The 23,280-nt window shown below is 42.8% G+C and overlaps 1 protein-coding gene across 1 annotated transcript; it reads right to left on the bottom strand.

Moving 5' to 3' along the window:
- Positions 1 to 147: 147 nt before the first annotated feature.
- Positions 148 to 10,948, bottom strand: PERP (p53 apoptosis effector related to PMP22). The gene is made up of 3 exons (XM_034765560.1): positions 10,498 to 10,948; positions 2,453 to 2,596; positions 148 to 1,253 (listed from the first exon to the last, which is right to left on the bottom strand). The coding sequence occupies exons 1-3, from the start codon at positions 10,706 to 10,708 to the stop codon at positions 1,054 to 1,056; spliced, it is 555 nt and encodes a 184-aa protein (XP_034621451.1). The 5' UTR covers positions 10,709 to 10,948; the 3' UTR covers positions 148 to 1,053.
- Positions 10,949 to 23,280: the final 12,332 nt, after the last annotated feature.

The raw sequence follows: 23,280 nt of genomic DNA, 5'->3' as shown, positions 1-23,280 counted from the left end.
CCTCCAAAACCTGTCTGATAGCTAAGGCAACCTAGTTTTAAAGGTGAAGGGATGTGAAAAATAGTACCGATTTAAAAACAAAATACAACTCTAAAATATTTTCTAAACTAACATATCTAAAATGCAGCATAAAAATACATGATGGTGTTTGATGGCTTGAAGTTTTTATTGGTACTCTTGGAATGATTTGTGTTATTCACTCATGGTTTCATCACATATGAGTACTGCAGTCTTCACAAACGAATGCCAATAAATGTTACACCAGCGCACAGCATTAATATTGTACACACAGACATTCACTTTATGCTTTTGAGGAACATGCCATCTAACTGCAACGGTCAGTGGAAAAATATTTTGTTTTAAGTTTCTAATTTCTCTAGATCCAATTTCTCCTACTTAGTATTGGATATCAGTCCAATAATATGGAGGGGAGAAGAAATTCTTAGGAGACTTAGGTTTGCAATGAACTTGCATAGCAAAAATTCTTCTTTGGGACTAATTATGTAGGAAGAAAAAAAACGTTTTTTGAAAAAAAAAATTTTATTCTATTTCACTACTGACAAATTTGCACATAAAACATAAAAACAAAGATACCCGGAAGGGAATAAAAGGGTTCTGCAATGTTTCTGGTTAAAATCAGAATGCCCTTCTGTTTCTCTCCCTCTGTACTTTAAGTACTAAATTATTTTTATATATGGATGTCTAAACAAATGTGGAGAAGAGAGTGACTTAATTAGTAGGAACTTTTGCATGTAGAGAGAGGCAACAAATTGACTAACCCAAAATCAATCCATATCAGATATGAATATGAAAATACAAACTGTCTGATCTTTTACCTAAAATTTCTAAAATGTTTGCTTCAGGTTGCCAAGCCTTTCTGCTAAGTCAGCGTCAGCACAAGTTCAAAACATTCTGGAAAAATAAGATTTCTTTTTCAGCCTGTAACATCCAATTATCAAAGTTCCTGCATTGTAATTTTTAGTGTGTTTATATTTTAAATTTATTCTTTCATTTTATACAATGTGCTTTTCAACTCCTCTCTGGGGAAGAGTACTAATATGCCGGCTTGATGTTACCCAGCACCTCATCCTCCCAGTTCGGGAGACAGCAGAAGAAGAAAGCACAGCCTATTACAATAATAGTGCTGGCCCAACCAAAGCCGTATGCCCAGCTGAACATATTAGATCCCATCATTTGGATTTCTTCTGTGAACTTCACTGGATAGATGACCAGGCATATGATCTGGAATACCGCTAAAAGAAGGTAAAAATAAACAAATTGAAAATAAGTGACAATTAATCTCATCATATTTCCTGTTCTGACTTTATTGGCAGGTAGGTGCATTCCTCTCTCAGATATTTAAGGACTTAGCTGCAATCCTACAATCAGATCAGTGCAGGTGTACCCTTGCATTCTTACAGAGGTCCATGGACTTCAATGGGACTCAGTGCAGGTATAAGGGTCTGCCCACACCGGGGCAGCTCTATGTTTTTTGCCACCCCAAGTACGGCAGTCAGGTGGCCTTCGGCGGCATGCCTAGGGGCGGTCCACGGTCACGCGGCTTCAGCAGCATTTCTGCGGGTGATCTGCTGGTCCCGCACCTTCGGTGTACCCACCGCCGAACTGCCGCCGAAACCGCGAGAACGGCGGATCTTCTGCAGGCATACCACTGAAGGCAACCTGACTGCCACCCTCACAGCGACCGGCAGGCTGCCCCCCGTGGCTTGCCGCCCCAGGCACGCGCTTGCTGCACTGGTGCCTGGAGCCGCCCTGGCTCACACAGATCTGACTGCAGGATCAGGGCCTCATTCCGGAACCCATTCTACACGCAGATCTCTCACTGATTTCAAAAGGATGTTTTGGGTGCAAAGTGACTAAAGAATTGGGTCCTTAACCCTATGCTTGAGAAGAATTCAAACTAACACAATGGCAATGATGCTTAATAAGAGGAATGTAAATTTCTTTAACCAAGCATAGATGCAGAGAAGGAACAATCTGGACTAAACGAATCAAATGTAGTATTTGCATAGCAGTTTCCATGGCAAAACATACTTGTGTGTTAGCAACATTGCTGCTGGGATTGTTTCGCTGTTTAGTTACTGCCACAGAACCATCAGAAAGAATTCAAAGCTAAACATTCTAGTTTACCAGCTTGCTTTATGTCTCCCCCATCATGTCACAACACCCACATCCTGTTTTAATTTTGAAGTGAAACTTGATTTGCATCCTCGGACATTCACCATTACAACATCCCTAACCTCTGAGGATGCAAACCAAGTATCACTTCAAAATTAAAACAAGCTTTTCTCCTTCATGAAAATGAACCATGAACCCAGTTAGAAATATGCGTGTGGTGGATATTTTTAGGAGGAGAGGGAGGGAGGCTTTACTCCAGCTAGCAAGTATCAGATTTAGAACAAACATCAGTTTAAGAAGCAATCATCAGTCTTACCAACGACAAAGAGCAAGCCACCGATTCCTCGCACAAAGTTGAAACGAAGTATATCGACGGAGAACGCAATGACTGCTAGGGCGAAACAGATAACTAGGATCACGAAGCCGACGAGGTAGGTGGCAGCTGCTGCTCTTCCCCAGGCTTGAAAGGAAAGGGGGAAACGTGTTATACAAAACAGTACATGGAAGTCAAGGGGGTGTCATTCTTAGCTCTTTCGTTTGCTTTAATTCTATCATTGTGGAGATTCTGTCCCTTAAAAGCATACAATATTGCTTTAATTTAGGACTTACATTTTATAGCGCTCTAACTTGCTGGCTCAGGGATGTGAAAAATCACCCCCCTGAGCGCAGCAAGTCTGAGCGCTTTAAAGCTCTAGTGTAGACAGGCTCCCAGTGCTCGGAGCTAAACCCCTCGTGGAGGTGGATTACCAGGAGCACTGGGAGAGCTCTCTCCCAGTGCTTGCGCGCAACCACACTTGCACTTCAAAGCACTGCTGCGGGACCGCTCCCACGGCAGCACTTTAAAGTTTCCAGTGTATACATACCCATAGTATCAGAAATGTAAGTAGCAACAGAGGGTCCTGTGGCACCTTTAAGACTAACAGAAGTATTGGAGCATAAGCTTTTGTGGGTGAATGCCCACTTCATCAGATGCAAGTAATGGAAATCTCCAGAGGCAGGTATAAATCAGTATGGAGATAACGAGGTTAGTTCAATCAGGGAGGGGGAGGTGCTCTGCTAGCAGTTGAGGTGTCAACATCAAGGGAGGAGAAACTGCTTCTATAGTTGGAAAGCCATTCACAGTCTATGTTTAATCCTGATCTGATGGTGTCAAATTTGCAAATGAACTGGAGCTCAGCAATTTCTCTTTGGAGTCTGGTCCTGAAGTTTTTTGCTGTAAGATGGCTACCTTTACATCTGCTATTGTGTGGCCAGGGAGGTTGAAGTGTTCTCCTACCGGCTCATTCACCTGCACATCCACCAATGTTATATATGCCATCATGTGCCAGCAATGCCCCTCTGCTATGTACATTGGCCAAACTGGACAGTCACTATGCAAGAGGATAAATGGACACAAGTCAGATATCAGAATGGCAATATACAAAAACCTGTAGGAGAACACTTCATCATGGCCATCCTTAGACATATGCAGCATGCGCAGTTGCATAGGGCACCCAAAAATTTGGGGCCCCATTCCCCTAGCTGGCTGCAGCTGCACTCCTCTCTTCTCCAGCCCCTTCCCCACGGTGGACTGGTGGGCTTCTCCTCACCCCCAACCCCGCCCCCTCTAGGGTGACCAGATGTCCCGTTTTATACGGACAGTCCCAATTTTGGGGGCTTTTTCTTATATAGGCACCTATTACCCTCCACCCCCTGTCCTGATTTTTTTTTTTTTTTTTTTAAACCACATGCTGTCTGGTCACCCTAGCCCCCCCTCTCCAGCCTCTGGCTCTGCCGCCCCAGCGCCGGGGAGCCCAGAGCGGCGCAGCCGGTCACTGGCGGTGTGGCGGCCTGGCCCACCGCCGCCCGGAGCGGAGTCCCTCCCTGGACCCTGCCTGGGCCGCTTGGTCTCCGGTGGAGACCAGGACAGAAGGAGTGAAACTTCCATGTGAGTCAGCCGAGCGGGAGGGAGAGGGGGCGGAACCGGGCCAAACAGGGGAGGGGGGACTTAAAGTAACAGTTCGCACACTTCCCTCACACACACACACACACACACACACACACTCTCACACACACACACACACACACACACTCTGCCTCTCATGAGTCACAGTCCCCCAATACAGATTGAGAGACTGTGTGTGTGTGACACTCTGTCACACAGTCCCCCAATACACAATCCTACACACACAGCTTTCTCGCTGGCTCTCTCACATGCACTGACTCTCTCTCTCTCACACACACACACACACACACACACATGCACACTTGTATTATTATTGTTGTTATTACTGCTTGGTACTTCGTGTCAAAATGCTTGTGGTGAGCCAGGAGTGGCAAGGGGCTGCAAGAGGGCCGTGGGCTCTGGCAAGATGCAGCCCCTATGTGACAGCGCGAAGCCTGCCTTGAGCCACTGCCGCAGCGTCTGCTGCATATGAAGCTCGGTGCGTGTCAGCAATGGGGTGGGTTCTGGGGATCCACAGGCAGGGGTGGTGGCTGTGCCCCCTTGACACACTGGGGTCAACGGCGCCAGCTGAGAACCACCTTCAGTGGAGCATAGGGGCACCAGTTTAATAATACTGCATAGGGCCCCATAAATCCTAAGGACGGCCCTGGTCTTCATAAATAAAGAGGGAGTAAACAACATGGTCATGAAATTTACAAATGATACCGTGGCCTTGTCTAATTTGGCAAAAGAAATTCTATTATTGGTTCCACCATTTCAGCACCACTAATGGCAGCAAGAGTTGGCATATTAGTATAACTAGGGCGGAAGATAGCTGTTGGCGTTTTTTGCCATTGTGTCGTGTGGACCTGCTCTGAGCAGGATTAGACAACATCATGCTTGAAACAGTGAGTCGTACAGCCCTGTTTACACTAACACTGCTACTGTTTCTAACACTGGTGGAAGCAACAGTGGGAAATGTTTGGCAAAAGAAACCCCAAAAAACCTGGTGTAGATATGCCTAAATGAGAGCATTTGACAATACCAAGGAGTATAGGGCTTGAAAAATGTACCAGACATCTGTGTTAAGGGTCAATATAAAAATTGGAGTAGGAAGGTTCACCACAGAGCACCCAGTGAACACCATTTTCACACACACACACACACACACACACACACACACACACACACACACACACACACACACCTTCCAGATCTGAGAGGGAGTGCTAGGATTCCTTTTGGGTGCTGTCCCTGGACACTAGCTAGAGGTCCTTCTTTCTGATCAGCTTCTGCCTCACGTTGTCTGACAAACGTGAATGACTCCCCCTGTCCATGAGTTTGCTAAAAGAGATGACAGATTTTTGCTCTCTTTCCACCCCAGAGTCTTCTGACTGTTGAGTGGGCTTCAGCTGATTCCCAGCTCCCAGCCTCCATTTGTGGGGTCCTTTGTCTATCTCAGTTGCTCTACAGCCTCTCTCTGGGGTTAGTTATAGCTTGTCTCATCATTTTCATGCTGTTGTTGCTTGGGCAACTTGAAGCTCTATGCCTGCTGACAGACAGAGAGAAAGCACTGCACCAGTTTCCATTTGGTTCATGTTTGTAAGGCTAGTTTTGCAATAATAAGTGAGAGGTGTTTATTTGTTAAAGCTTCAATTCTGGAGAAACTGATGTATTTGATCCCCTTTTAGCCAGAGTTTTTCTTATTCAGTACTGGCAAATAGATACTCATGGTACAGTTGCAAAACCACCAATGCAATTTTGGGCTGCATATACCCAAGCATCAGATCATGCAGAGTGAAGTAATAGTCTATTTTTATGTGCTCTGGACCAGCTTCACCTGAAATACTGTGTTTAATTCTGGACATCTCATCACCAGAAATATATTTACATATTGGACAGAGTTCACAGAAGAGCAACTAAAATTATTCAGGGCTGAAAGGATATAATTACTAGGAAAGATTAAAAGAGTTAGACCCATATACCCACATCTTAGCAAAGTGATTATTTAGAGACGAACATAAGTCTACAGATATTAGAGGACTGCAAGCACCAAGGAGGGGGAGGAGTTATTTAGGGTGGCATTACCAGAAATAGGATGAAGTTTAGAAAGGAGGAGAAATTAGCCTGAATGTCAGGAAATCTTTTTGACAGTGAAATGCGTTCCCACGGGAAGTGGTGAAAACTCTATTGTGCAGGACATTTAAAACTAGATTGAACAAAAACCCTAGAAGAACATTCTATAGAGAACAATCCTACAGTGGCAGGTACATGGACTACTAGATCATTTAAAGTATCAGGACTTTTCCATCTATAACTTCTGATTTTATAAGTCTCATTGCAATGATCAGTTGGTGAGGTTGTGAATAATTGCTGTTCTAATGGCTAAAGGCTGGGAACTGATGATAGTGATGTTTTAGGTATTTATATTATATTATCATAAAAGGCTACAGGTTGTTTGGTTCAGCAACAGGGCAGCAGGTATGAAATATGATCTTGTTGACCAAATAAGGAACTCTAAGCTCTCTTCTAGTTCATCTTGAACGGGAATCCAAGGTAAAGGGGATTTTCTTGCACACATGACAGAATAAGGAGGATATTTCCACATCATGAATGCAAGAAATGCAGGATTCAGAGATTGTTTTGGGGGAACTAGGATTGTCAATTGCACCATTTATTTTATTGGTATGAGTTCTGAATAAGCCATGACTACATCTGGAAATTGTACAAAACAATGCCCACTAGTACAACAACGGGTTGATACTGGATGGGGGTCCTATTGTAGACAAAATGCTGGCAGCTTCCAGAGACTATACAGGTATGTCTCATCTGATGCGGGGGTTCCATTCCACGGTTAGCGCGTAAAGCGAAAACCACGTATAGCCAAAACCCCATTGAGTTCAATGGTGGACGAAATCACCCACACCACAGGTAAAGTATTAAAATTGTTGTTTCTCTCTTTTTTTGGTCGTTTTTGCCAACCGCGTAAAGTTGAAATCACGCATGTTAAATGCGCGTAAGATGCGACAGACATGTATAACCATTGTACGGTAGTTGAACATGCTGAAAAGCAGGTAGTAAACTGGTCTAGTAAAACTCATCTCCACTAGGATGCTTAGTCTGGTACCTGGCAGGAATCTTAAATAATACTTCCTAGTTTAGGTAAAGCTATAGTACTTGATTTGGGTGGGGTTGGACACAGCAACCTTGATAGTGTCTCTTTTACTATAATGTACCTTTGCTGAGCACACACTGCAAAGTTCATTCAACTTTTCCTAAAACAACCCTTGTATCACAAATCTGATAGAAATAGGCACAAAGGGGCAAGGTCAAGAGAGTGTAATAGATCTATAACATTCCTACGTAATGCATCTGAGCTCCCCAATAAATTTACCAACACACTTGGCTGTGAGCCTGGTGAATCAAAGTCCACTCAGTCTCACAGCTACACTGTTACTGCTACACATCCCCGGATGGACTTAACAAATGACTCATGAAGCATGGCTCATGCTCATAGATTTCTAGCCTTTTTTTTTCTCCTGGTAAAGATCCAAATTAATGTTTCCATGTACTGTATGTATTTTTTTTTAAATCAATTATTGTGAATTTAATAAATGCCAATGGATTATTAAAACATAACCACCAAGGCATTAACTACCCTATTAGATACTTGACCATATGTACTTTCTGTTAGAAGATGGTAATTCATATCTAAAATAACTGTGAAGCTAAGACCCTTAAAAAAAACAAAAACATTTATCTAAAATCAAGAGGACATTCCCACCCATAAATATTGGGTCTAAAACCTGCAAGTGTCTTTTTAAAGGTACAAAGGCAGAAAAACAACTGCTTTGCAAATAAGCCCTTATCAGTAATACATCAAACACAGTATATCTGAACAGCACAGATCACTAGATACAAAAGGAGGATTGTTAATCCAGCAGCATTCTGAGCTACATAACCTCAATTAAAAATTCAGTGCAATGCGCCAGCTTTTGCTGGTAGTATATTGGTAACATGAACATGCTGGCACTCAGGCGCTTCCTGGCCTCAAATCAGAATAGTTCTCAATTAAAACAAACCCTCTTTCCTACTACAAGCTGACCCCCACTCTTCTTTTTGTCTTTCCACTCTTTGGCCGTTGTGGGACACCGGAGCCCCAGGTTTCCGACATGCATTAAGAAACAGTTCAATTCCATTCCAACGTGAAGATTCCCCCTTCCCCCACCTAGAGGGTGTGGTTTAGTTTCATCTCCTCTAATCAGCATGCAATGGATATGCAGACGCTTGATTAGGAAGCTGATTCCAATGTAGATTTATATTAATGAGGGGATCCACCTTGAAGTTTGCTTTTCTTATCACTGGGAGGGGAACAGAATAGGGTGGAGTAATTAGATATTATAAAGAGTTATGCATTTAGATTAATAGATTTATTTTTAAACTGCAGCAGCCCTGTGCATGCCTATTTTGAGTTAAGTTTCTTAGCTTTTTTTTTTTTTTTTTTTTAAATAACATGTTGCATATTGGTATGTTAAGCAAATCAAACCATGGTCTGACATGTTATGTCCTTTGCCCAGATGTAGATACTATTTGAACAGAATAATTTTGATAGTAAAGCATTAACCTCATCAAGATTATTCAAGGGACAAAATTAAATTGGTTAAAATAACCTGTCGGTAATTAAGGCTTTTTTCATTTATAACAGCCGTAGGAACAACAGTTCTTTAGCAAAACAGCAGAATGTGGCCCTTTCCCAAAGCGCCTGGTTTTCTGGGGTGAAGTATGAAACAGTTTATCAACATGTCATATAGCACTTAATCTACACAGAGTCTACTCTACTGAGAGAAACCTAAGTGCAGTAACCCTGCTGCATTAGCCTTTCTTCCCTCTGTAGGAAGGGTCTGGGAACATGGAGTTACTTTCTGACAGCAGCCAAATTCCTCCCACATGAGAGTAAAACCTACAAACATCATCAGGGTAAAAAATTATGCTGTTGCTCTCACAGTGAGTTCTGTATTTTGCTTGCAGGCAAGTGCCATAATGGAAAACTATTAACAGACATTAATGCATCCATCCACACAACACATACAGTATCCCAAATGGTTTATCCTCTGTGTCCACACTCCTGATACCCATTTTAAATCCAATATAATCCAAGGTTTCTGAGTTTCCAGATCATTTTGGATGTTTATCAGCTTGATACGATCACTATATCTGTTCCTCCTCCACTAAGTAGGCTGTAAAAGAACCAATATGTACAAAGAACAGCCTCTGCCTTTTAGGGAGAAAAATATATATTTCATTTTCCTATTCTCATCCTCTCAAGCTTCCCCAGTCCAGTACATTTCAATGACGTTTTGAAGGTGTGTCTCTATATTTGACCCCAAATGTTTCATTTTATAAAACAACAAATGTAATCAGCAAGTACTTTGGCAGCTACTATTAGCAAAGGCCATACCCCGAGAATATGTGGTGAGAGTATTAAGAGGAGGCAGCAGAACCGAACATAAGTTACTAACATTTTTAGCCATGTTGAAAATATATACACACACACACACACACACACACACACACACACACACACACACACACACACATTATCCTCCTGATTTAATTTCTGATTTTTCAGCTGCTTCATATAGTGACTTGCTTTTCTAGAATATACATATGTGTATCGATTAAATACCATTTTCTTTCTATGCTCAAAAAACATTTCGCTCTATTTGAATCACAGGTTGAGAGGCACCAAAGCAGCAGAATTTCCCTAGTCCCGAAGGGTTGGATTCCTGTTTCCCTCACTCCCTCCAGAGTACTATGAGAAGGGTAGCTAAGAACTTGTGCAGGTATGGCACTCCAGAGGCTGGACATGTGTGCTGTGCTAGCAATGGCTGGCATTTATCAACATACTCATCAGAGGGTAAAGAGGTTGGCGGCTTCAAGGAGCCTCATGTAGGTCACAAATACTACTGGTGGGGAGCCAGCAATAAAGGAGAGAAGGCATGCAAAGTGCCAGATCTGTTCACTTGATTTTAAAAGACCCCATCAGCTTTTCTTTTTCATTTACTTCCTTGTGAGTCCCTCATCCAGTTGCTTAATGTTGGATTGACAAGGAAGCCTGTTCAAAGCCACCAGAGGCAGATAAGGCCTGGTTTTCTGTGTAACTATTAACCAGGAAACGCTGTTAATGCTACCCCTGCGAACACCAACCTGTCCTGAACCCCCAATTAACCAGCCACACGAGGGGGACAATTGGACCCTTCTTAAGTGAGGAAAGGGGTCATTTTGCTAATGGCCATTGGTAGAGGCAAAGTTATTTTGCTAATAAAGATGGCACCAATTTACAGCTGTCAAATATTGGCAGGGATAACTGGGGTGGTTGGAGTAGGGTGAGCTCAGGCATGTGACCTGGACTCTGACGCCCCATTGCAAACACTTACAGTAGTCCATGAGGGACTGGCATTGCCAGTTGAGGTCATTGTCCCACCGGGTGCAGCTCTCCCATAATGACGCTTGGTGCTGGTAGGGCGCGGACTCCGATTCCAGCCAGCCCCGGCCAGACAGTGCAATGATGCCCAAGATGATAGCTAAGCCCAGGAGAAGGGGCAGAAGCCACCTGCATCTCCAGCAGGCAAGGGTACACGTCGCCATCTCATGCAGCAGTCAGGGCCTTCAGCAGACAATGGGTGCACAAGCCTGAGAGCTCTTTCTGGATTCTGCAGGGCGGGGTGTTTTGAGAGAGAGAGTGTGTGTGTGTGCGAGAGAGAGAGCTGCTTTTTAATCAGCAGAAAGGCACTAAGGGAGGAGAGAGCCCCACCTAGATTCCAGTGACTAAGAGCCGCAGCAGCAACCTGTTGAGCCAGAGAGGAGCTGCAGGGCGGGCTCAATTGCCTTGCTGCTCTGTTCCTTTTCCCTGGCTGCTAAACAAACCATGGTTCCAATTACACTCCCTAGCCTAGGCACTTAACCCTTTCCTGCCCAGCGTAAAATGCACCTCACACGTTCACAAGTCCTTTTTTCAGTACAAGAAGATTCAGGGCTGCCCTAGGCTGTGAGAAAGTGAGATTTCATAAAATATGCGATATTTAAAATCTCATTGAAAGGCACTACAAAAAGCATTCGGTAGTGGTGCTGATCAAAATGTTTGATGTAAAAAATATTTACTATAAAATCAGCCCTTTTTTGGGGGTCAGTGAATCAGCCACAAACTGATCCTGAATTTCTTTTAACATTGTCATTATTCATAATTGTTTCCCATAATTATTTCAAGTATTAGTTTCCAACCTGCAAATGGGATCATGAACTGATCACTTTAACTCTTCACTGTGTTCATGCTATGTCATAGCTTGTACCTGGTTACTTAAGTCTAACAGATCTCCTTCAGTCCCCACATATCAGGCAGTCTCTTTAACATCTTCTTGTGGCTGTCCTGTTGGCAAGTGACAACTAAACATGGCTAAAACTAAGATCCTGAATTTATCTCCCACGCTTTTCTCTCTTCCCTCATTCTTGATAATTTACTATCCCTTCAGTTGCTCACACACAGAGTCTGAGCACTGAAAACAGGTCAGTTATCAAAAATTGATGGTATTAATTATGAGCTACCAAAAACTGATATTATTAATATGTTAATCATCTCATGTATTGAAGGCTTAAAACCTGTTGTTATTGAATTAAAATGTGTGACTTCTCACCCAATTTTGAGATAGCAAAAATGCAAATTAGGGGCAAAAACTGTCTTTAGAATGGAAGTGAGAAATTATTAACAAAGAAATCTGCTTGTTTTAACTATAGCTTACCTGCTATTACGGTCAGCATTATGCCAGGTGCCTGTATTTGACTGACATTAAATAAATGATTTATTGGAATATATGGCCAGAAAAATTAAGTCAGCATCCGGCCCCAGAATTTTTAGAATTTGCAAGGACTTGTGACGTGGTAACACCAAACAGCTTATAAAGTATTGCTCTTTTTCCTAAAGTCCTTTTTTTTAAAGGACTCCACTGGCAAACTCTGGAAAGAAAATACAGCTGTTCATACCAATTTCAATGAAACCTGAATGAAAGAGGTGGCTCAGTTAATAAAGTTATTAAGTTTGCTTCCCATAATGTATGTAATTTGTTCTTAAAAATAGCTCTAAGTCATTATCTTCATATTTGATGCTTAGTATGTGACATATTTGTTAGTGTATAAATGACAAGGTGTGGCTATGAATTATTGTTACCAAGAAGGTACTTTTGAACTAAATTGATACTTTTAATTATTAAATAAATTCTTAAATTTGAAATTGTATTGGGTTGAATTGATGGACAATCCCACCATTTAATTAACACATAAAGCTTATAATTGGCATGTCAAGTTTGATTGGCAAATTAATGAAGGATTTGTTTTAAGGTCCATTGTTCTATACTGGTATTGAAAATACCTATCCAGAAAAAATACAGTATATTTACCACTGTGTGTTAAGATTTATTGTGAAAATATATTGGTTTGTTGATTTGACATAGATTTTTGTATAAAGTTTTAGTATTTGATGTCAAAATCATTTGTTTAGAAATTATGAACACTATTATCTAATCAACTTTATTTTTCATTCTGTAATTTCTAATATTACCATAAATATTATTTTGGTTAATAAAATATATAAACTTATAAGAATTCTTAAAGTCAACTGAGATACAAACAACGTCAAGAAGTGTAAGATGGGTAAGTGATTAACTGAACATTTCTTAACGAATATACATTTGATACCATGCGTCATGTATCTTGCCCATATTTTCGAATGATCTCTCTCTATGGATCTTCACATCAAGGCTACATCCAAATATTGCTACTTATTCCTTTATAACATATCCTGTTTTCTGTCTGCTCCAGACTGCCAAAGCTCTCATCCAGGCCCTTGTCATATTGCATCTTGACTACTTTAATTTTCTCTTCTTCAGCCTTGACTACTGCTACCATGGCCCTGCAATTTCATCCAAAGTGATGCTCTCAAATTCTTCGTAATCCTGTTGTTCAGATTCCATCCCTTTTTCACATAAACAATAAAATATAGGGCCTAAATTGAATGTACATGTAACTCCTCATTGGGGATTGCATAAGGTATACATAAGGGTAGAATATGGCCCCATGTGTATCTGTTTGGTTTTTTTTTGTTTTTTTTTTTGGTTTTTGGGGAGGGGGAGGGAGAGCTTCTGTAAAAAGTGTAACCAGTGCCAGTTTAGAAGTGATAGCTCAGTGTAGGGTTACCATACGTCCAGATTTTCCTGGACATGTCCAGCTTTTTGGTCCTCAAATCTCCGTCCGGGGGGAATTGCCAAAAAGCCGAACATGTCCAGGAAAATGCCAGCATCCCTGCCCCAGTCCCCTGCTTACCTGAGCTGCTTCGGCAGGCTGCGAGCTGCAGGTGGATTCCCCGCTGCGGCGGCGGCTGCTGCTGCTCCCACCAGACACCTCAGCTCTGTGTGGCTGAAGAGCCAAGCTGCCCGAGTGCTACTGGCTTCACGGTTTGCCAGGCAGCCTCCAGACCCACTGTGCCCCTGGCTGGGCGCTTCCCCAGTGCAGCCGGAGCCTGGGAGGGGAAGTGCCCGGCCAGGGCGCAGGGTCTGAAGGTCTGGGGGCTGCCCGGCAAACCGTGAAGCTGGTAGCGCTCGGGCAGCTGTTTCGCGTGGCTGGGAGGGAGGAGGGAGGATGCGGGGTGCTCAGGGGAAGGGGCGGAGTTGGGGCGGGGACTTTGGGGAAGGGGCAGTGTGGGGCGGGGAAGGGGCGGAGTTGGAGCGGGAACTTTGGGGAAGGGATGGAGTTGGGGCGGGGAAGGGGCGGGACCAGGGCCCCGTGGAGTGTCCTTTTTTTTAAAACTTTAAATATGGTAACCCTAGCTCAGTGGTTTGAGCAATGGCCAGCTAAACCCAGGTTTGTGAGTTCAATCCTTTAGGGGGCCACTTAGGGATCTGGGGCAAAAATCAGTACTTGGTCCTGTTAATGAAGGCAGGGGGCTGGATTTGATGACCTTTCAGGGTCCCTTCCAGTTCTGTGAGATAGGTATATCTCCATATTATATAAGTGCTTGGTTTGTTCAGTGGTGAGATTTCCCAACCCACCCTCATCACTCAAACAAATAACCTCAGAAGTGGAAACATAGTTTCTTCAAGACTAAAAAGAGATTGTATTGAGTGCAATACAGTAATGGTAAGGGAAGAAGGGAGAATTATGTTAAGATTAAAATATGCTTTGTAAGAGTCACAGATGTGTTGCAGTGAAAGTGTGCCACACAGGCAGAGGCAACTGGATTCTTATGATATCTAAGATTAGAGACTCTAACCCCCAATTCAGGAAGGTATTTTAAGTGTGTGCCTACCTTTAAGCATGTGCATAGTCCCATGAAGTCAATTCATTCAGTGAAGGGATAATTCACATATATAAAGTTAGGAACATGCTTTAAGTAGCTTACTATATTGGGGAGTATGGGGAGAGGCAACCCTTGCTACATCTCTTAAAACCATTTAATCTATGCCCCTCCCCGACCCCCCAGTGCAGCCATCATAGTGCTGTTCAGTGTATTGCTGGAGACTTGGCCACTCCCCTACCTCACCCAACCATGCCCCTTCTTGTTTCACAACACTGCCATCAGCACTAAACTGGGCTTCTCCTACCCCCCTCCTCAGTGCAACCACACAGAGGTACATGTAAGTTTTCCCTTCATTTTTAAATGAATGACCGTCATTGAAGTCCAGCATATATTTCTCCTGTCACTGCCCTCAAGCCACACTTCCCACTCCTCAGCAGTACTATCCTTTGCACACTAGGAATATCCTTAATCACCCTAAACCTGATACTTTTTTGGGTGGCACAGAGTAGACAAATTTGCCCAAAAAGAAGAATTCCCCTTACGTTTTGCATTGCTCTCTGGACTCTACTTCTGGAAACCTCACTGAGCGGTGGAAAGGAGCTGCCTCACTAAGCTGTGTAGAAGAAATACCAGTGACAATCCAGCTGAAGGGAAGCCTCTTGGGAAATCAAAATAAATCCAAAGATAAACTAAAATCTATTGTATATTATCTGTGGCCAAGTGTTCAATGACATATTACTGACCTTTACCTGCCCTCAGTGCTAATGTTCCTGTTATCTAGCACTGAAAAATCTAACACACCAATATGGCAGCCTTAGCAGAGCAGGAAGGTCCATGTGAGTATGGTGCGTCTCTCCTGTCAAAGGTGTGTTGACTGTTTATGTCTGGAGAGCAGAGGGTAGCTATCAACTCTGAGACTTCAAAGAAACAAACCAAAACCTTAGTGATGCATGTGATCATGGGAAAAGAATGCCAAAACCTCTAATGAAGTGAAGCAGCCTTTGCTTAGCTAACCTGCTCAAATGTCTTGGGCATGTGACTCACTTGGGCACAAAACATTCTGGAACAAGATGCTATCTCAGACATGCAGGATCCTGAATTACAACACAAAGTCATCTGTGTTGTAATTAGAGTGAATCTAGACCCTTCTTCCTGAATGGCACCTTTATGTGACAACCATAAACCAGGGAAACCATAAGTAACCCTAAATTCCTTGTTTCTCCTCGCACCTTTAATTATTGAGTATAAAAGGGTTGTATAGCCTTTGTTTCAAATCAGATAATTCCATCATCTTTTTTATTTTGTAGCAATATTTTTTCTGCGCTACACAGCTGGGGCTCTGCCTGCATTTGGCTATTTGATACGTGGTGTAATTTGTGTCGGCAAAACCATATGCTGCCCTGAGCTACAAAGCAAAATTTCCATTTAATAATCACTTCTAGTCTATTTTTTGAAAGGGCCTAGAGCCTGAACCAAAGCCCATCCAAGTGAATGGGAGTCCTTCCATTAATTTCAGTAGGCTTTGGATCAAGTCTTTTTAAAGAGCAGCAACATCAGCCTCATAAAGCCATTATAAAAGCTGGAATACAACTCTTTACAAGGCTTATACCTAAAGGTTAAATGCTAGTACTTTGAAATATTTCTGTTACACACTTTTAAGTCTATGCAGGTTTCTTTCTTATTTGTTTTGATCTCATTTTAAAAGAGGTGGCCACCAACACACAACCACAGGAATGGAGCTTTAGTTGGATTTACAGTGCCTCCTGCTGGATCCTGTTGAGATTGAACATTCTTTGTGGTGACTCGTGGCTTTAAGCTACTGTCTGGCACATTTCACCTTTTATGAATCATTAAGTTAAACAAGTCCAATGTAAATAGGAGTGACTCTGACTTCAGTTACCTCCATAGAGCCTTAGTGACTCAGTGGAGTTGAACGGGTATGAGTGCAAAATTTGTTTCACATCTGGTTTCCAGTAAGAAAATATCTGTACTTAAGATATTTTTATTCTTTGTCATTATAATCCATTTTCATTGAGCTGCATACATTTTGAAATCTGTTTCCACTCTACCAGCACTTACCGGTAGCTTACTCCACTGTCACTCTCAATATCTGTCTCTGAGGGTGGTCAGCAATGTTCTATCAAAACTGTTTTTCAATGGCAAATTGTGTTTTTGCCTAAACAGATTTTTTTTCATGATGAGTGTCTGCTTTCCATGGAAAATTTGGATTTAAAAAAAAAAAAACACCTGGAAAATCAAAATATTTTTACTTGGCTATGCCACCGTGATGCCTCCTGCAAGTTGCATCTTGTACCGAGTCTCCTCTCTCGGCAGGCTCCCCAACCAGACTTAATCTCTGTTGACACACCAGAGCCATGGAAATCTTATGTTAGGGTTGCCACCCCCCCAGGATTGTCCTGGAGTCTCCAGAAATTAAAGACTAATCTTTAATTAAAGATTATGTCATGTGATGAAACCTCCAGGAATACATCCAACCAAAATTGGCAACCTTATGTGATGTATCACCTTCCCTCACCAAGAGGGGCAACCGTCATGCATCATGGATCTGTAGTCTGACCAGGTAGCCCAGCCTACAAAGGAGAATAGGACCTGAGGCACCTGAACTATAACTTGCATGAGGCACTGTGGTGGCATTCCTGAATCAAATGTTGGTTCTTGATTTTTTGCTGAAAAGATGACAATTTCTGAGGGACATAAAAAAGCCATTTTCTGACCAGTTCTAGTCAGCAGCCTGCATTTTATTGGATTGGTAAAAGCCACCTGGAGCCAGCTCAACAGAGATTGCCCCCACCCTTAAAACTCAAAAGGGATAGTAGGTAGAACACCCTCTTAGTGCACATGCTGTTAATCTGCTTGCTGTGTAGATGCCATGGCACAAGATTCTGAGATTAGAGGCTCTGCATTTGTAGCTTTCTGGGTTTATGTCAGCATACAGGCCTCTCTGATGCCACAGATTTATCGAGTGAAGTCCTGGCCTCATTGAAATCAGTGGCAAAACTACCATTGATCTCACAGGAGCCAGGATTTCACTCAAGGGCTCATCTGAAGACTGTGGTACAGCACATGTTGCTTGATGGGGCTCACACAGTGTCCAAGGCCTCAGCAAGCTAGGAGCCCATGACTGAGAGTCAGGAAAGTGTCACTGCAGCCTCTCCTCCCCTTTTCAGGAAGTTCTTTGGCCATCTTCTTTCCCTACCAAGATGTAAAGAAGGAAAAAACAAGCAAACAGAAGAACTAATTACAACCTTAACCTCCATCTTAAAGATCTTTTTATTTAGAGATTTTTCTTATGCAGGTTGCTAACATAGGTCTGCAAGACCCTAAGAGAATGGAATAAGAGCCAAGATTTGTCTGGATTACATAGAAAACCTCATGTCCAGGAATGGTACCACAGCACAGGAAGTTGGACATTATTTCCTACAGTTTTTAATGTTTTGTTTTTCTTTTTAAAAATGTTAATGTGCCCAACATTTAGTGTAGTACATTTTTACATAGAAGATGTGTTTACATTTTTGCTTCTGTTCTCTCACAGATGGACAGAAGAGGCTGAAGAATTTCTGTAGAGCAGCTTAATTATTTTTTCAAAATGGCATTTTCACCTTAACATGCTTAAACTGGGGGAAGATGCTAATTTTGGAGTGTAATTGGTTTATGGAATGTAAGGGATGAATAGAAGCAGGGGATGGAAAGTTTAGGTGTTAGAATCTTACAACCCAATCTGATTCAGAGGGAATAATTTGCTAATACTACCTGATACAATCCTGATAATGACTGGAGACCAATGTTAATCATTAAACATCTCCATAGTTCAAGTGGTTCTCAACCTATTTACCATTGTGGGCTGCATATGCAGCTCTCTATGTTATGTAGGCTGCATCCACACAATATATATATTACCTGTATGGCCCTGAGGATGTCACATGGGCTGCAGCTGTGTGCTTATTGGGCCTCAAGTGTCCTGCAGTCCCGCAGGTTGAGAATCACTGCCATAGTCAATTGTCAATTGTCAAGGCTGAATTCAGAATCAAAACTGCATATTAGTCAGAATTAAGGTACCTCTATTATTATTTTGAAGACAACTGTGACAGCTGATGCGTGCAGGCTTCTTGTTCTCTGTTTATACACTGTCTAGCACAACAGAGTCCTGGTCCTAAATGCTACTTCATTACTACTACTAATAATAATTAATAGCCATTCTCCTTTGAATTTTCATTCCTAGGAGATACAAGAAAGGCTGCTATATGTTACCACTAGAGGGCAGAAGACACTAAAAAATGTTAAGGAATTTTGAGACCCATGTAGGTGCAAATGTTGCCACTCTGCTATAAGCAGTGCCCTACAGTGAAATTCATCCTGTGCAGGCATAGGTGCGGGAACTAGGAGTGCTGGGGGTGCTGCCGCACCCCCTGGCTTAAAGTGGTTTCCATCATAAACAGGGTTTACAGTTTGGTTCAATGGTTCTCATTACTCCCACTATAAAAATTGTTCCAGCACCCTGGTGTGCAGGTCCTTGTGTGGGTCCCCTGCACCCGAGTGAGCTAATGCCTTTCTAAAACCTTGATCCTAACAACACTTATGCATAAGAGTTGCCTCATTTAGTTCAATGGGGCCCCTTAGGTTCTTCACATGCCAAATGTCACCCAGGGATGTAAGTCTTCGCTGTATCAGGGCCTAGGTGTATCTGGGCCATTTCAACTTCTCTAAACTCAGTTCAGTCTAAGGGTACGTCCAGACTACGCGCCGGATCGGTGGGTAGCGATTGATCTATCGGGAATCGATATATCGCGTCTCGTCTAGACGCAATATATCGATCCCCGAACGTGCTCCCGTCAACTCTGGAACTCCACCAGGGCGAGCGGCGGTAGCGGAGTTGACGGGGGAGCCGTGGCCGTGAATCCCACGCCGTGAGGATGGGAGGTAAGTCGAAATAAGATACGTCAACTTCAGCTACGCTATTCCCGTAGCTGAAGTTACATATCTTACATCGACACCCCCTCCCCCCCTAGTGTAGACCAGGCCTAAGAATCATCAGGAAAAAAAATCACATCCAGCTGAGACCTGAGAAAAGATCAACCCAGCCCTGAAAATACACAAGAGAGAGAAGAAATATTTGTTAAAAATGAAACAAAAGGTTTATATTTTAAAAAATGTTTTTGAGAAAAGTATTTTAAGAATATTAAAGTGAGAAAAGATTTTAAAATTAATTTTCAAAAAATGACATTAATAGACTAATAGATTTGAAGACCAGAAAGTACCATTAGATCGTTAAGTCTGACCTCCTGCATAACATAGGCCATTCAATTTTACTCACTTACCCCTGTATTGTGCCCAATGCATTGTGTTAGGCTAACGCAGATCTTCCAGTCTTTTGATCCAATGGTTAATTACCCTCATTTTTAAAAATGTGTGCCTAATTTCTGATTTGAATTAGTCTGGCTTCAGCTTCCAGCCATTGGTTCATGTTCTCCATTAGATTAAAGAACCTTTGAGTACACTCTATTTGCTTTGTAAACAGGGCCGGCTCCAGGGTTTTGGCCGCCCCAAGCAGCCAAAAAAAAAAAAAAAAAGCCGCGATCGCGATCTGCAGCGGCAATTCGGCTGGAGGTCCTTCACTCCGAGGCGTAGTGAGGGACCGTCCGCCGAATTGCCACCGAATACCTGGACGTGCCACCCCTCTCTGAAGCGGCCGCCCCAAGCACCTGCTTGACAAGCTGGTGCCTGGAGCCGGCCCTGTCTGTAAGGCATTTTCTCCATCTCTTGAATCATTTTTCTGGCTCTCTTCAGCCTCCTCTCCAATTCTTCATCCTTTTAAAACTGTAGATAACAGAACTGGATTCAGTACTGCAGTATCAGTCTCACCAGTGCATATACAGATGTAAAATCACCTCCCTAATCACTACTCTTCTGTTTATACATCGAAGGATCACATTAGCCCATTTTGCCATGACATCGCACTGGGAGCTTAGGTTGATTTGTTTGTCTACTTTGACCCCTAAATCCTTTTCAGAGTCATTGCTTTTCAGGATACAGGCCCCCTTTATAGATCTGGCCTGGATTCCTTGTTCATAAGTGTATGATCCTGTGTTGGACTGTATTAAAATACATATTGTTTGAATGGGCGCAGTTTACCAAGTGATCCACTTCGCTCTGTATGACTGCCCTGTCCTCATCATTATTTTCCACTCTGCCAATTGTTATGTCATCTGCAAATTCTATCAGCAGTGATTTTATATTTACTTCCAGATCATCGATGAAAGTGTTCCATGGTATCAGGCCTGGTCCTGATCCCTGCAGAACTCTATAGAAACTCCCACATGCAGTGATAATGCTTCATTGACAACTACTTTCGGAGATCGGTCAGTTAGCCAGTTCTTTCTTAATACATGTAACATGTGCTTTATTGATATTGTAAGGTGCAGTCTCTCTTTCTCTCTGACCCAAATGACTGTTTCACCGTGGATAAATTCTTAAGTAACCATTGGGCTAGAGAGAGAAAGGACACGATAATGAGACTGACTTTGTAGTCTAGTGGCTAGGGCACCCACATGGGAGGTGGGAGACCCTGGCTCCGGTCCCCTGGCTCCAGTTATTCTTTCATTAGCAAAAGGAGAGAGTGAGGGAACCCCAACATCAGAATATGCCTTAGCCCAGTGATGGGAGCCCTGCCCACTCCTGAGAGGTGGACAACCCCTGTTCAAATCCTTTCTCCCTGGTGGGCAGGGGGAGTTGAACCTGGATCTCCCATGTCCCAGGAAAGTGTTCTAACCAGTGGACTAAAAATTATGAAGTGGCGTATGCTGCCTCCTTTGGCTGTTTTGTGTGGAGTGAGGCAGGTGCCTAACTTATTCCCAAGAGAAGTAGATCAAGCACCTAAGCCTCCTCACAGCAGGTGGTGGGTTCCCATTCATGGGTCACAAGCAGAGCTGACACCTCCCTGCAGCCCAGACATAGCCGCCCAGCTCAGTGGGAGGAATGGGACTTAGCACACACCCCTCTCCTCGACATCTCCCATTGGCTACCTTAGGTGTCTCCACACGGAGCATGTTGGCTTTTGTGGCCTGTGCTATAAGGCACCTACCTCTCCCTATTCATTGTATAGGAGCCTATGCACTGAACTCAGCTTTGTGGATCACACTATGAGTCTGTGATTTTTCAGGCACTAAAAGTGAGGTGTCACGACACTTAGCATTGCAACACCTGAGTCCCTTTGTGGATCCGTGCATAAGTATATTACATCTACGCAGTTACCTTGATCAACCCAATTTCATCAAAGAATGAAATCCAGTTTGTTTGACAAGACCTATTTTTCATAAAACCATATTGACTGCCATTAATTATTTTCCAATCCTTTAATTCTTATCAATTGAATCCTGTATCAGATTTTCTGTTAATTAGCTTGGGATTGATGTCCGGCTGTGTGCTCCCACTTCGCCCTTTTTGATCATTAGTACTCTTCCATCTCTTCTAGAATTTCCCTGGTATTCCAAAATGTATTAATAATTAACATCAGCAGGTGAGAGATCTCCCCACCATCTGTTTTAGAACTCTTGTTTACCAGTTATCCACATCTGCTGACTTATAAATATTTATCCCTAGTAGATGTTCTCTAACATTCTTCTCAGTTACTAATGGACTGGAAAGTTTTCAAATATTTTGGGAAAAACTGGTTTATTGCAAGAAAATCATCTTTTTTTTACTAGGTGCAGCAAGAGGACGGAGAGAGCTCAGCAGGCCTTGCTGAGAGGATAGTGTCTGTAATCCCTGCAAGGCTGAAGAGCTGGGAGAAAAATAAATAAAACGAAACAAAAAAACAGGTGCTGCCCTGGTAGCAGTGCAAGAGTGCAACCATGTCGGAGCCACATTGGCAGGAATAGTGGAGGAGGAGGATCCGGGCAGAGGGCAACCTTGGGGTGGAGGAAACTGAAAGGGAAGGGAGAAAAAGAAAACTGGTGGCACTGGGAGTGGAAGAAAGAGATGCCATCGGGAGCAGAGGTACTGTGAGGAAGTCTCTCTTTAGCAGGCGAGCTGGGGGACAGCACCTGATCATCGCTTCTGAGGAAGATATTTGGGAGACCGGGACCTTCTCTTCACTTACTCCAACCCCGAGTGTTTCTGTTCTGTACAGTAATAAACAATGAGATATCAGCACCAGACTTGAGTAGAATGGGAAGGGAGAGGAATTATCTTTATTGCCATTACTGGTAATGAGTTAGCATTGAAATGTATGTATACTCCAACATTGTGGGGTGCTAGCCACAACTGAAACAGTCACATCTTTCTGGTCTCTCTCTCTTTCATTTACAGATGGTAATTACATTGAAGGTACAATCTGATCAGTTGGGAGAGCAAGACCATAAGAGACTTCAAATGGTCATGCACTGACAGATGAGACAATATAGACTGGAGCAATAAAAAATATTTGCAAAACAAATGAAAGATCACATTTCTCCATGACAACCCCTGTGTTGTAAATATAGAAAAAGAGGCAAGAGTTAAAGCATTATCTAAAAAGCAATTTGGCAAGAAGAACATATGGCCAAGTAGGTAGGTGTTAAACACACAGAGAGATAATTGTAAATTGTCTCATGCTGCATCTCTGCTTCTGCCCCTTTGGGCACCTTTCATCTCTATAGGTCATGTCAGCACCAGCCTTGAGCTGCGAGCAGTGCAGAGTCATCCCACCACATGAAGCATTGGGGAGCATCCTGCTCTAGGCAGGTAGAAAGGCACTCAGAGGTCACAGGTGTGCAGCGGGGGTGTCAATTTGTTAGTCTCTAAAGTGCCACAAGTACTCCTGTTCTTTTTGTGTATACCCACTGATATACCCCTTCCCCAAATTTGGGGTGGTTGGATC

The sequence above is a fragment of the Trachemys scripta genome, chromosome 3 (assembly GCF_013100865.1).
Source record: "Trachemys scripta elegans isolate TJP31775 chromosome 3, CAS_Tse_1.0, whole genome shotgun sequence".
Taxonomy (NCBI): domain Eukaryota; kingdom Metazoa; phylum Chordata; order Testudines; family Emydidae; genus Trachemys; species Trachemys scripta.
This window is presented reverse-complemented; position numbering and strand designations above follow the sequence as displayed.